The 14,466-nt window shown below is 53.4% G+C and overlaps 1 protein-coding gene across 2 annotated transcripts in view; it reads left to right on the top strand.

Annotated features, from left to right (window-relative positions):
* The window catches only part of CRBN (cereblon), a 39,352-nt gene extending 27,530 nt beyond the window's left edge, over positions 1–11,822 (top strand). The window contains exons 11-12 of one of the 2 annotated variants that reach the window (XR_013639568.1): positions 8,505–9,155; positions 9,332–11,822. Coding sequence is in view for 1 of the 2 variants with exons in the window: in XM_078872271.1 (XP_078728397.1) it covers positions 8,505–8,745 (241 nt within the window). In the remaining variant the exon portion in view is untranslated. Of the gene's footprint in view, positions 1–8,504 lie in introns of both variants that reach the window. The other variant, XM_078872271.1, reaches the window with a different exon arrangement.
* The last annotated feature ends 2,644 nt before the right edge of the window (positions 11,823–14,466 follow it).

The following is a 14,466-nucleotide window of genomic DNA, read 5'->3' as shown; positions in this document are numbered from 1 at the left end:
AACAACGCAATCAACATCAACGATCGTACAAAAGCATGCAATAAATACAACTGTAAGAAAAAAATAACAAGACAGCAACAATCAACGAAACGTAAGCGATTTGGAACGTGTGCGGGTCGCCGGCCCGTCCCGGACGGTCGGCGGCCCACTCGCAGAACGGGAACGCGATGAAAGTCGAGGAATGACAGGGGGTAACCCCCCTGTCGCAGCTGGAAGTCCACCGCCGTCCCGTGTCTCTAAAGAGTTAGTCTTGGGCTTGTCCTGTGACCGTGCCCGCAGCTGGGTCGGAAAGGCTGCAGGGCTCGAAGGTCCCGCAGACCTGGCAGGCGTCCTCCGAGCAGGGCCCCTCGTCCCCCGCAATGTCACGGCCGGCCTGTCTGGAACAGGTACGACAGGCGCTCGAGCAAGATCAATGGACGCAGGCAGGGGAGAGTCAGCAGCAACAGACCCCGGCAAGGCAACATTGGGGGATGACGCATCATGTAAGGGAGTAACATATGGTTTCAAGCGCGACGTATGCACAACCCAGCGACGAGACCCAATCTGGACGCGTGCTGTCTGTGGGTTGGGAACCGCAATGAGGCGTACGGGACCATGCCAGGGTTTGTGCAATTTCGGCGAGGTCCCCGGACGTACCTGTGGACAATGAAGCCAGGCTAGGTCCCCAACCTTCCAAGGGCACTCCCCCTCAGACCGTCGCGCATATCGCTCGTTCCGGGCCTGGGCTTTGGCCGTAGCCACGCGGGCATTCTCCCGTGCCTCCGTGACTCGGCGAACCATGTCCTGAATATATTCAGGAAGTGGTTTCCGAGGTCCCTTCACCCCAGTTCCCAATTGCACATCCACCGGCGGCACGTTTTCCCGACCATACATAAGGTAAAACGGCGAATATCCTGTAGCCGCATGAGGCGTCATCCTGTACGCCGAAAGCACCCCGGGGATGTGCAGATCCCAATCTGATTGTTGTTCACTCACGGTATGGCAAAGCATGGCAGACAATGTCCTGTTCAGCCGTTCAACCATACCATCCGTCTGCGGATGGTATGGGGATGTCCGTACTTTCTTAGTCCCAAGGCCCGCGCACACTTCCGCCAATAATTTAGAAGAGAAATTCCTGCCCTGGTCCGTGAGGAGTCTCTCAGGCGCCCCCTTATCCATAATATACCCAAACAAAAAGGCGTCGGTAATGGCCGCGGCCGACTGATCGGGCAACGGCCAGGCCATCGGCCAACGGGAGAGGTACTCAACCCCTACCAGCAAATATTTATTACCCCTCGCCGATGGTGGAAAAGGTCCCAATATGTCCAGTGCCACCAATTCATTGACTCGAGACACCTGAATCGACTGGAGAGGCGGCACGTAAGGATGTTTCGGCGGCTTACGTTGTGCACACGCAGGGCACGCGCGCACGTGCCCTACGACATCTGTCGCCATGCCGTGCCAAAAATAATGACGTTGCAACGTCAACAAGGTCTTCTGCACCCCTAAATGTAAGAGAGTGTCACAATGGAGGGTTCTAATCAACTCGAACCGCAAGGACGTTGGTACCACCAGGCGCCAACGTTCCTGGAACCCCTCCCGCCACATAAGCAGACCATCTCGGAGAGCGGTTTGCGGCCCCACAGCCGTACTCGGACTCCTCTTGTCCTTAGCAGACCGCTTCCGCAAGGACACCAATGACTCATCCATCATCTGTTCCCGGATCCAGACAGACCGCGGCAGATTCAAAACCCCGTCAGCCGGTCCCGGTTCCATCGGAGTGTCCGACTTCTCGACGGCCAACGTGAGCGGCTGAGGGGGGTTTGGAATCGGCGAACACCTATGCGTCCCCGACTCACATTTACAAGGGGCGCGCCGCGGTAATCTGGAAAGTGCGTCAGCGTTCGCATGGCGCACTCCCTTCCGATGTTGAATTTGGAAGGAAAATTCCTGTAGCGTGTCCAACCAACGTGCCAACTGTCCGGATGGCTGGTCAATTTTAAGGGCATATTGCAAGGCCGCATGATCCGTACGCACAATAAAAGAACGACCGTAGAGGTATGGTCGAAATTGCCGTAGGAAAAAAACAACCGCCAATAGTTCTCTGCGAGTGACACAGTAGCGGGTTTCCGCAGGAGACAAGACTCGGCTACCATACGCCACGACACGCTCTACACCCCCTTTAGACTGTGATAACACCGCCCCAATACCTGTGTCACTCGCGTCCGTATCAAGAATGAATGGGTGATCGAAATCGGGATAATCCAATGTTGGGGCCGTGGCCAATAGATCACGCAGACTCCGAAAGGCCGCCTCCTCCGGCTGTCCCCAAACAAACTTCCGTCCTTTACCCGTAAGGAGATGCAAAGGCCTCGCAATCGTCGCAAAACCCGGCACGAATCTTCGGTAATACGAGGCAAATCCCAAAAACCGCCGAACATCCCCCACGGTGGCCGGAGTCGGCCAATCCCGGACGCACGCCGTCTTTTCCGGATCCGTGGACACTCCCTCAGCGCTCACAATGTGCCCCAAATAGCGGACGGACCGTTGCAGTAGGTGACATTTCTTTGGTTTGAATTTCAATTTGGCAGAACGCATCCTCGTGAACACTGTCTCCAGCCGCGTCAAATGTTCATCGAATGTGCGGCTGAAGACAATGATATCGTCCAAATATATAAGACATGTCTCCCACTGCAACCCCGTCAAAACGAGCTCCATCAATCTTTGAAATGTAGCAGGGGCCGCATTCAATCCCATCGGGAGACAGTTGAATTGAAATAACCCCTGCGGCGTACGGAATGCGGTTTTCTCCCGTGAGGACTCGTCAAGGGGAAGCTGCCAAAATCCCGAAGAGAGGTCCAGTGTGGAAAAGAACTTAGCCCCCGACAATGCGTCGAGGGAGTCATCCATACGCGGCAGGGGGTACGCATCTGCCACCGATATCTTATTCAATTTGCGGAAATCAACACAAAATCGCAATTTGCCATCCTTCTTCTTAACCAAGACGACTGGAGCGCCCCATGGGCTGTTAGATGGCGATATAATGTCCGCAGCCAACATGTCTTCCACTGCCCCCCGTACGTGTTCTCGCTCCGCAGGACTCATCCGATGCGAATTTAATCGAATAGGGGCAGCATCGCCCGTCTCAATGTGATGGTAAAGCAAGGAAGTGCGGCCCAAATCCAAATCATCGGAGCTGAACACGTCGGAATATGTCAACAACAATTTACGCAGCGCACCACGTTGCTCCATGGACAGGGAAGAATTTTCGTCACATAATTGAGCAACCCAACGATCATCCGAACTCCTTGGCTCGGAAACCCCAGCAACAACTCCCCGGCTATGTGGACAATCATGGGTCGCAAACGCCGTAGTGGCATGTGCCACAACCGTACCGGCCGGGACACGGACGTTTTCTCCCCCCGCATTAAGCACCTGTAAAAACGGTAATTGATCCGGCCGGACGATGGTCTGTGCCCCCACTAACGCCAACCCGGTTGTTATCGTGGCGGACGGTGACAACAAGACCCCTACTGCTCCTAGCCGATCAGGCAGGGGCTTCCGATACCGCAAGGGTATAAGCATCTGTGTACCAGGTGGGATGTCCACAGATGCGACGGACAGCGCCTGCACTTGTACGGCCGAAGCAGGTCGCCCCCAGGGCGACGGCAGAAACGAGATTTGACGGCCCCCCGGCAGTTCAATACAATTCTCATTGATTTTGATCAAAATGGGCATCTTAGCCAAAAAATCGGTGCCTAACAAACAAGGAACCGCCAAAGATCTCGATATCAACACAACACCCGAGGCCGACACATCCCCAATAGATATCTTAGCATCCACCTGACCCACGATACCCATGCTACCCCCGTTCGCAGCGACGCACGACCCATAAACCGGACGCACAGCCCGCGACGGAATGCCCAACAGATGGAAAATGACATCCGATATAATAGTCGCAGACGCGCCCGAGTCGACCAAAATGCGCACGTCCACACCTTGTATGGACCCCGGTACAGTGGACGAACCCGTAGCGGCCGCGACAACTCTCCGTGCCAATTTGCGCCACTGCGTAACTGAATGACAAGGCCCCGTCGATGGCCTTTCTTTAACAACAACAATAGGATCGCGCAACACAGGTGGTGGGTGAGGTGGAAAGCCTTGCCGAGTGTCTGGTGCGTGCCGACATGCCTGTTTCGGAGGATCTTTAGCCGACTTGACCGGTGCCGAGGCCTCCTGCTGCGGCGGAGCCGGGAAGCGGGCCCAGCAGTCTCTGGCGTAGTGGCCCCTACGCCCGCAGCGGAAACATTCGGCCTCGTTGCGCCGAAGCGCAGGCCTCGCCTCCTGACGGCCCCGTTCTGGTAGCACCGCGCGCGGTCTCGGCCCGCCGCGTCCCGTCCATGGAGCGGAGGCGGCCGTCAGTTGTTGAGGGCCCCGGTCATCCGGAACATAGACGGCCTGCGCAGGGTTCCACCCCAGCGCATCCCCTTCTTTGACGGGCCCCCCCGTCCACGCCGTCACTTGTTTCCAGCGACGGAGGTTGAATTGCGCATCGAGACACTTAGCAGCCATCCGGGAAGTTAGCTTCTCATGCCCACACACAGGCATGGGGATCCCTAGATCCCGAGACAGCTCCAACATCTTTCCTAATATGAGAGGCTCAAGCAGGTCCTGTGGCGTCTCAGGATAAGCTGCCATGGCCAGCTCCAGCACCGCACCCCTGAACGCCACGGGCGACTCCTCTGGTGCTCGTTGTCGTTGAGCGAATCGCCGATGCGCATCATCTGGTGGCTCATAAGCATCGGCCATTTCTTGAAAAACACCACATAAAGTTGCCTTCTTATCGGTCGCTATGGAACGGAAGAATCGGACAGATTCGTCGTCCAGGAGAGTCGGCAACACCTCCAAAGCCTCCGCATCGGTCCATCTTGCTGTGCGTACCGCCGCCAAGAAGCGGCAGGCGAACGCGCTCCAGTCCCCACCGACGGAAAATTCTTTAACTGTTGTAAGGTGGCGACTCCGACTCCTCTTCCCGCCGTCTTCCAATGGTGGTGGTTGTGATGGCAAATTCAAAATGGCGTCGGCCCGCGGCGTGGCCAAGATGGCGGTTTGGCGCCACGGAGCGCGCAAAATGGCGGCCTCTTGCCGCGTGGGCAATGGCGGCGGCAGGACAGGCAACGTGGCGGCCCGCGGAGCACCACTTGCATCATCCATCGTCCCTGGCGCGACGAGATGGCATAGATGCGCCAGGACGTCCTGAAGTGCCTCCAGTTGTACCGCCATCGCTTGCCATCGTTGATCCGCGTCTGATGATGTCGACGGACCCGCCACCGCGCCAACATCCTCCACACCCGTTCCCGTGGTCGCCTCAGCCTGGCTCTCCTCCACCACCCCAACAGGATCCGTGGTTGGAGGGAGTTCGTCGTCGTCGGACGAAGAAGCCGATGCAGGCGCCGGATTAACTTTCTTCCTCACTTGTTTCGACATGCCGTTGCACTTCCGACACCAGTGTAATATACGACTGGACCACGATGTCTGTCTCAGTGTCCTTTATTATTCGGTTCGTGCTGTACACCCACACGGCTGTCTTTACTCCGTAGCTTCTCCACGGTGCTGACTCCAATGTCGGCCCGATCCACAACAGCAGCTCCGCTGCTGTTTCTCTCACACAGCCCCCCTTGGCTGTACTCTCTGCTGCTCTTCTCCCTCCGCAGCTCTCACAGCTTCTTGCTCTCTCTCTCTCTCTCCGCAGCTCCTCCTGGCAGCCACACCGCTGCCTCTAACAAGCAGCCCCCTCTCTCTCTCTCTCCGCAGCTCCTCCTGGCAGCCACACCGCTGCCTCTAACACGCAGCCCTCCTGGCTGTCTCCTCCCCAGCTGCACACCACTCCGCAGCTTCCTCTTATCTTCGGGGTTGGCTCCCGATGGCCGTCGGCGCCCCCCCCTCTCCACACTTGCCCGCGTGGCCTCACTCTTTTCCGCTCACACCCCGACTACCTTCCCCTTCCGGTTTACCCGCTTAAAGCCCCGAACCTTACCCCCACGTCACATGACTCCACCCCCCGTGACGTCACCTCCGGAAGGTCGCTTACGCCCGCATTACACATGGATACAGCCCGAGCGTGGATTTGAGAAATAATGTAAAAACATATTAACAGGTCAGTCGGTGACCATTTTGCTGTACTTCCATCCACGAGCCGATTTAGAAATCTCACAGCACAGAATGACATCTGTGAGATTGACCAACCCTCTCTAACATCATCATCATCATCAACCATTGTCTATCCACTGCTGAATGAAGCCCTCCCCATATACTGTCAGCATCCCTCACGCTTCTGCAATGCCGCAAATCCATCTCAACCGACACGTGAATGCATCTTGCTGCTCCTGCTCTGCACTGGGCCTCCTCTCGAGTGCTCTCTCACATTTTCTGTCAACATCAAATGTGAATTGGCTCATGCTGTTTGTGTATATCATTATTTTCCCATTGCAGCTTTTTAAAATTATTTTCTAGTCTTGGCGAAAGCAATATGCCTTGCCTGACTCCCCGTTGCGTTTTGCTGCTTTGTTCATGCAGTCTAAATTTATTGGTCCATTTTTACATATTTATAAGTGCATCTCGGCACGAGCAGTAATTGTGCGAACAGCCTGTGAAGCTAAAAAAGGGATGTACAAGATAATAATGGATGTTTTGGGATAACAAAAATGTGTTTTTTGAATGGCAAATCAAATTCATTCACTTCAATGTTTATTTGTTACACGGATAATCCCGTGTAGCCAGTTACCCAGCTATAGTTAGCGAGGGAGATCCATGAGGCACCGGCACAGACCGAATTCACGTTCACCATCATAATAATAACTCTACACAAGGGCGTCCGACTCGTTTAGATGTAGAAGATGAGCCTTGGTCGGTGATGTCACAGACCAGAGGCAGTTACGGGGTTACCACGTGGGTGGTGAGCGCCTCCATGCCCCGCGTGACGGCGGTGAGCGTGCGTCACAGTGCCTGGCGTCTCTCCCGGAGGGAGCTGCGGAAGAGATCGGTCGTACAAAACTCGGAAGACTCAAGAAGTCACAAATGCGACGCGCGTGAGAACCCAGGAATGTTTTATGCAGCTCTGCACTCTTTAAGGGAAAGCAATTTTTAATAAAAATTGGTTTGCATTGCTCAATTTGTGAAAATTGTGTTACCACCACTGAACAGCAATCTCAGGGGTCCTTTGGAATAATGGCCAAAAGATGGGGAGTGCTTTGGGATGGAGGATTTTAATTCTTTGCATGACCAATCATCCATGACATTCACCCGCTCTCGGTTAAGTACGCATTAAAATCCCTGACGTTCATTACACGTTGTGGAGAATTCGGTGAATTTAAAAGCGGGGTATGTTTTGTTGAGTGCAGCTGCTAATTTTGTGATTGTTCCGGTTCAAAATGTAGAGTGTAGTGGGCGTCTCCAGATATTACAGAATTATAATTGGGCAACAGTTTGAGCTGCACACTTGAAATGTTGGTGACGTAATTAATTTTAAAAAATGTCGTGTTTAAAGCTCAACTCATCTTTGACAGCACCTAGCAGAAGATTCTGCATCGTCACTCCCCAAGATGTTGGGGACCATCGGGGACTTTCCCAAATTGTCATTGTGGACACGTGCTGGTTTAGAGTGATGAGACTTGTGCGATAAACATCTCCCTACGACCACGATCGTCGTGTGCGTGTAGTTGTATTGTTCTTTCTCAAACTCTTTTCTACCGTTCGTTGCTTCTTGACGTGTATTTATCAAAGGACCGCCGCCGTCTCGTATTCACATTGCATTATGGCTCCTGAAATTTTTAGTTTTTACCGAATTTGAAAAATAATTATCTTGTTATTTTGGTTGCTGACTCCTGATGGCGACGTACCCTGTGTATGTATCACACTGAGCCAGCACCGCTGAAAACCTGGGTTCAAATCCAGGTCTAAACCACACGGTGCTAAACTGGTTTCTTCAGTGCACTCATTTAATGGACACAAACAAACCTATATTATTAAATTAAGTTTTCACAATTAATTTAGCTTAAACAGCCTCCCGAGAATATAAACATCTCAGTGTTTATCATGCCAGATGAAGGCCTCAAGCCGTCGCCACTTCTCACAGTTGTGCGATGTAACAATCCACCCACCATGGGCACAGGAGTGAATCTCATCGTTCCATCTCTCCAGTATGCGTACCCTGACAGGTTCCATCGCTTGGCTGCAAACTCGGTCAGCACTCCTGACCATCGGCCCCCTTCCCTTGTAGCCACGTGTGTGGTCCACCCCCCCCCACCTTCCTTCACGATGTAACCTGCGAATGTCTCTGTTGCTTGTGTTCCTCATTCTGCATCTCGATGTAAATCCAAGCGTTTTTATGCTAATATATGTTGCTGTTCCTAAGGATTATGAGTCATGGTTTTGATAAGGATCACGGGTCATACTGCTGCTGATAGAAATAATGACGCTGCTGCTAATGCTGATGCTGCTGCTGGTGATGATGGTCCTCTCGGCAGGTATGCCTGGACGATCGCTCAGTGCCGCGACTGCGGTAGCCACATGGGCTGGAAGTTCACGGCGACGCGCAAGGACATGTTGCCCGCCAAGTTCTGGGGGCTGACTCGCTCGGCGCTGAGTCCTCGCCTGCCCACCGTGGGCGGAGACGACGACGACGACGACGCCGCCGCCGCCAGGAGGGCAGAGGCGCGGCAGGGGACGGGCGACAGAGCCGCGGAGACGTGGAGACCCACGCTGTGAATGGAGCGCCCGGAACATCCGCCCCGCTCGCCACGACTACCACCCCCGCCGCTTTGGGCCTGGGCTGCGCGAGCAAGTTGGCCGTGCAGCCCAGACTCCTCGGCGGTCGGAAAACTCGAGCGATCCTGCCCAGATTCCTAATTGTCCCGTGAGGAGGTTAAACCTCGGGTTGCCGCCTGTGTGGGTGTTTGGGCCGGACAAAACCTGTAGTTGGCATCTGTGTCCGGGTGGCAGGAACCAATTTGTACCGCCTCCCAAGTCTCTCTCTCCCTGCACGAGAGCGAGCGAATGCCGTGCGGCACGTTAACTCGCCGAAATTGTTATCGTGGTGAACGTCGAGTTTTCCGCACAGTTGTGACAGCCCTCGGCTAGTGAAGAGAGATGTCCTGGTTTGGTGTGCGGTGGGACAGGTGGCAGCCCTAGGCTGGTGGAGAGAGAGAGATGTCCCGTTTTGGTGTGTGGTGGAACAAGTGACAGCCCTAGGCTGGTGGAGAGAGAGATGTTCCGTTTTGGTGTGTGGTGGAACAAGTGACAGCCCTAGGCTGGTGGAGAGAGAGATGTCCTGGTTTGGTGTGCGGTGGGACAGGTGGCAGCCCGAGGTGAAGCTCAAGGAATGGCTGCCCGCTAACAGCGCGCACAAGACGCGTCTTGGTTAGGGACGTGTAGGTCTACGATAGGAACGTCAAAGCCCCTGTTCATAACAGAATATATATTTTTTCACATTAATTTTTGCTGGTTATTTGTATCCGCTTTTGCCAAATTTCAAACCGCGACCAAGTTTGGAATGGCGACGCTCATAGCTACTCCTCCCATCATCGTGGTGCGAGTCGCGATTGCGGACGCGGAGCTTCAGCATTCGAATCTCTTGGTTTTTTCTGGGGTCAAACCGTCGACCCCCCCCCCCCCCCCCCGTGCATCCCACGCAGACCCTGCGGGGGTTGTGGAGCCACCGTAGACGTTGACGAAATCTGGGTGGGATCGTTCTCGTTCACTGCCATGAATTCAAGACGTAAGCACGGATGCGCATGTTCAGTCAGCACAGCCTCGCTGGTCCTGATTTGGGAGTATCACTGGATGGGTTTTGTTATCCTCGCTTGGGTTTTACGTCTGTAAAAATTACGGGAAAATGTACGCGTTTATTAATGAACTATTTCCCGTATTTTAGGGTAGTGAAAGTCATGGTATGCATTTAGTAATGTTTTATTAAACAGAGCACTGAAGTCACAATCACAAGTTCAAATCTATGTCTGGGATAATGTAACCCATGACCCCTCATGGGTGAATAAAACGAGTACCACTTTGTGAGAAGACAACAGTGGCTCTGCGAACAGTCCCTTGCCTGCTGCTGTACAAGAGTGAAACATCTGCAGCAGCGGGTTCACTACGCGGCGCCCATTTGAGCACGTGGACGAACTTGGCTCTTCAATCCCACTTATCTGGTTATATTGTGCAGGGTACAAAGGAAAAGATGGATATATGTTATGAAAAAATATCCTTGACCGCAAATAACCCACTTAAAGGTCCCCCACTTACATAATAGGGAGAAATTATTGCGAAAACAATTTTTTTTCAAAGCCTCTACATGTCTCCCTGCCATCTCAACACACGTATTACAGATTATACAACTCCCCCCTGTAAGACGTGGAGCAATCACTTTTGCCGCCGTTGGTGCGGCCCAGCGGCGGTGGCGGCGTTTGCCGGCTCGTTGCAGAGGTTTGTGGTTCCGCTCCACGGCCACCCCGGTTAATACTGCGGCTGTCGAGCGCACAAAATACGCGCCGTCTGCTTCGCAGCGGTCGTTGAATACCCCGTGACGTTGGAATTTTTCCTACATTTTATAATTTTGCAAAAATTTTACTCCGAGAACACGTGACAATGTCACCCCCAACCACAAAACTTCGCTGGACCCTCCTGAAGAAAGTCTTGAGACTCAGTGAGGCGTTAATGTTTAAATAATGATTGATTGACTTCGGGTAGCCGCGCGTACTTTAGTATTGTGTGTTCTACTTGAGACCAGGGACGGTAAAGGCGACGGTGAAGCTAGGTCATCTTGAGCGGGGGACTGAGTTCACCGTGCCACCGAGGCCACCAGCGCCATGATGTTGAACACCGTGCATTGAGGGAGCAGGAAGGGCAGCGTGGTGCTCTTGCCACCTGTCCGGGCTGGACTGGGACACTCTTGAGCATTGACATTTTGCAGGGATTTTTGTTGAGGTCTGGTGTAATGCTTTGTATGTCTGCGCTTGGTCCTTGGAAAAAGTGGCAAACCCGAGCTGACGGGGAGCTCTGTGTTGACAGGCAGAGCTTTACCTTGCACAGATGCCAGCCGCACTCGTGCACATATCATTGGGGGAAGGCAATAGATTGATTTATTAAATTGCATTCATTGAGACAGGCGAGATCCCATTGAGGTCTGTGATTTCCTTTGCAATATTTAATACAATCAAAAGAGTATCACTCTGATGGGTGATGTTCATTCTAGATTTTAAGTTTTCGTGACTGCAAGAATCCATACTTTTTGGTTCTTTCGGTAAAGTCACGTTCATCTTTGTTGATTGTTCAAAAAGCCAGTGGTGGAATTGTTACATACCCATAAAAATTACATGAAAAATTATACTCATACAAATTTTATTATACTAATTTTAGTGACCCAGGAGAGATGATTGGCTGGGATCCTCCCCAGGGCTTAAGTCTGAAGGCCACCGATTGTGAATCGTGCACTGCCCCAGCCGCTCCCAGCTGGATTGGACTGCAATGGAGACCTCGATGTGTGCAGTTGTCGTAAATAGATGTTGGGTTTTAACGCTCTCCAACCAAGGTTGAAAGCCTTCATGCATTAGCTGCTGTCTGTGTCCACATGTCGATAACATGGGTTCGCAATAACCGTAATACTCCAGTGTAAATTAAATGTTCGTGTAAAGTTACGTCTATTCGGGACTTACTATCGAGAAAAAGGGCAAAATATGATAAGACCCACAGATGGATAATAAATAATAAAATGTATAAAGCGCCTTCACACAAGGGACTCCCGGCGTTGTGCATCACGAATAAAATAAAAATCGTTGGCCAAGGGAAGGAAACACCAAGGAGTGTCTGAGCTACTGTCGAGAAGCGAATGCGAGAGAGGATGAGTGCAGTGTAACACGTGCGGGTGCGTCTTGAGGCGGGTTACAAACACGGCCCTGGTCTCCGGATCACGGACGACGCTGGGCACCTGGGGCGCTCCACAGCCGGGGAGGGTGGCAGCAGTGGGGGGGGTGGCAGCAGTGTGGGGGAGGGTGGCAGCAGTGGGGGGGGTGGCAGCAGTGGGGTGGGTGGCAGCAGCGGGGAGGGGGGCGGCAGCAGCGGGGAGGGTGACAGCAGTGGGGGGGAGGGTGGCGGCAGTGGGGAGGGTGGCGGCAGCGGGGAGGGTGGCAGCAGCGGGGGAGGGTGGCAGCAGTGGGGGGGAGGGTGGCAGCAGTGGGGGGGAGGGTGGCAGCAGTGGGGGGGAGGGTGGCAGCAGCGGGGGAGGGTGGCAGCAGTGGGGGGGAGGGTGGCAGCAGTGGGGGGGAGGGTGACAGCAGTGGGGAGGGTGGCGGCAGCGGGGAGGGTGGCAGCAGCGGGGGAGGGTGGCAGCAGTGGGGGGGAGGGTGGCAGCAGTGGGGGGGAGGGTGGCAGCAGCGGGGAGGGTGGCAGCAGTGGGGGGGAGGGTGGCAGCAGTGGGGGGGAGGGTGGCAGCAGCGGGGGGGAGGGTGGCAGCAGCGGGGAGGGTGGCAGCAGTGGGGGGGAGGGTGGCAGCAGTGGGGGGGAGGGTGGCAGCAGCGGGGAGGGTGGCAGCAGTGGGGGGGAGGGTGGCAGCAGCGGGGGAGGGTGGCAGCAGTGGGGGGGAGGGTGGCAGCAGTGGGGGGGAGGGTGGCAGCAGCGGGGAGGGTGGCAGCAGTGGGGGGGAGGGTGGCAGCAGTGGGGGGGAGGGTGGCAGCAGTGGGGAGGGCGGCAGGCGGCACGTGGCGTGTGGAGCTGCCACCGCGTCCGCGGGATGCACGGGGGGCCACCACCACCGGACGTCGGAGCACGAAGCTTTCCGTGATGGCCACGCACACGGGGGCGAGGACATCTGCGAGGATAACTTGGTTTCTCCGTCCACCTTCGAGAGCCATACAGGTGAAAAGGAGAATGTTAAACTCCACTGAACTCTATAGGAAGCCAGTGAAGAGATGCTAAGTCCGGACTGATACGTTCACTCCCGATATGATTCTAGCAGCCGAGTTCTGGATGCATTGCAATTAATCAAGGACGTGGGAAGAGGCCTCAAATAGCAAACATTGATCCTTGGAAACACGAAGGCGTGGATCGGCCTCCGCATCAGCGGTGGACGAGCGATTGTTTTGAGGGTGGAAACAAAAAAATCTGCTGCCGTGATGTATTTTTTTTAACACGAGCCTTGAATGACAGCGTGCATCGCAAGGACACTCGGTACAGGTTCGTATTTAAATGAACAATCGCATCACCCACAACAAGCTCGAGACGCGCATGCATCCGGATAAGACAGCGTCAGAAGGTGAGCACCCAAATTATTAAACATTTCACGGCACTCTACGTCTCAGACGAATCGCCAGTGGCAACAGATTCCAACAAATTAACAATTCCAGGGTTAATACAATGAAACATTTCAATTAAAATGAATGGCCTCGTGGAGTAAGTGCTATGATTTTTCAGCCTCGGTGCATACATTTTCACTTAGTTCTACATTTTCAGGAGAAAAGACTTTAAAAGTTCCTGTCTGATTGGAATAGAGAGCATTTTGCACTTCTCCATGCAGTTGAGTAACTAAGTAAAGGTGCAGCCCGGCAATTTCTTGTACACTCCAGTGCCGGCAGAAGGACTTCCACTCGAAAGAGCTTTGTGGGCTATTTTGGCCGACTCCCCCGTGGTGGCCCGGCATCTCGGGAGCGACGGGGGTTGCCAAACTTCACCCCTCCACATGCGACCGACCAACCGACGTGTTGGGTGAACCCGGGTGTAGTTCCTGGTGGACAGAAGCCGGCAGAGTTGAGGAAGCGTGCCCGCACCCTCCACTCAGGGAGCGTGGTGGGGGATACCACGATAACACTGGTCAACACACTTTTTCTGGGATAAGGTATTCCAACGCTTTTAAAGTAATTTTGAGGTGCTGATTCCAAATCTGGCATCAGTTTTTGTTTATCACATCAGGGTTTTGAGATATCAAATATTGCATTTACAATAAAAACTGCAGAAGAAAAATATTAAATAAATGTGGATATCTACATAAAATTATATTATAAACACACTATCCTAAAAATACAGCACCATATTTTAACACTAAAGCAGTCACTGACTCGCAACAACTTGCAATCATAAGTGACAGAGTTAATTTCGGGTAAAATCAATGAAAATGGGGTATGCCGATAGCATAAAAATGAGATGTGATAGAGCAAATCTGAGATCAGATTTGAAATCAGCACCCTGAAATTAGTCTAAAACAGCTGCACAAGTCCAGGCGAGAAAAAAAAGTTTTATTTTTGTTGACCAGTGTAATTAGCATTCGCATGCTCTGCTCGTTAGGCGGCACGTGGGAACGTACGCTCCTATGAAGATGCTGGTAACGTTGAATATCCGAGTCGATAAAGTGTCTCCGTGCTCAAGCAGTGCGCAGTAATAATTTTAGAAGCTGCCCTGAGCCGCGTATTCCACATTCCTATGGCAGACGATAATCAAATCGTC

This window comes from Lampetra fluviatilis, chromosome 34, assembly GCF_964198595.1.
Source record: "Lampetra fluviatilis chromosome 34, kcLamFluv1.1, whole genome shotgun sequence".
Taxonomy (NCBI): domain Eukaryota; kingdom Metazoa; phylum Chordata; class Hyperoartia; order Petromyzontiformes; family Petromyzontidae; genus Lampetra; species Lampetra fluviatilis.
Note: the sequence above shows the minus strand (reverse complement) of the source record. Positions and strands in the feature narration are given on the sequence as shown.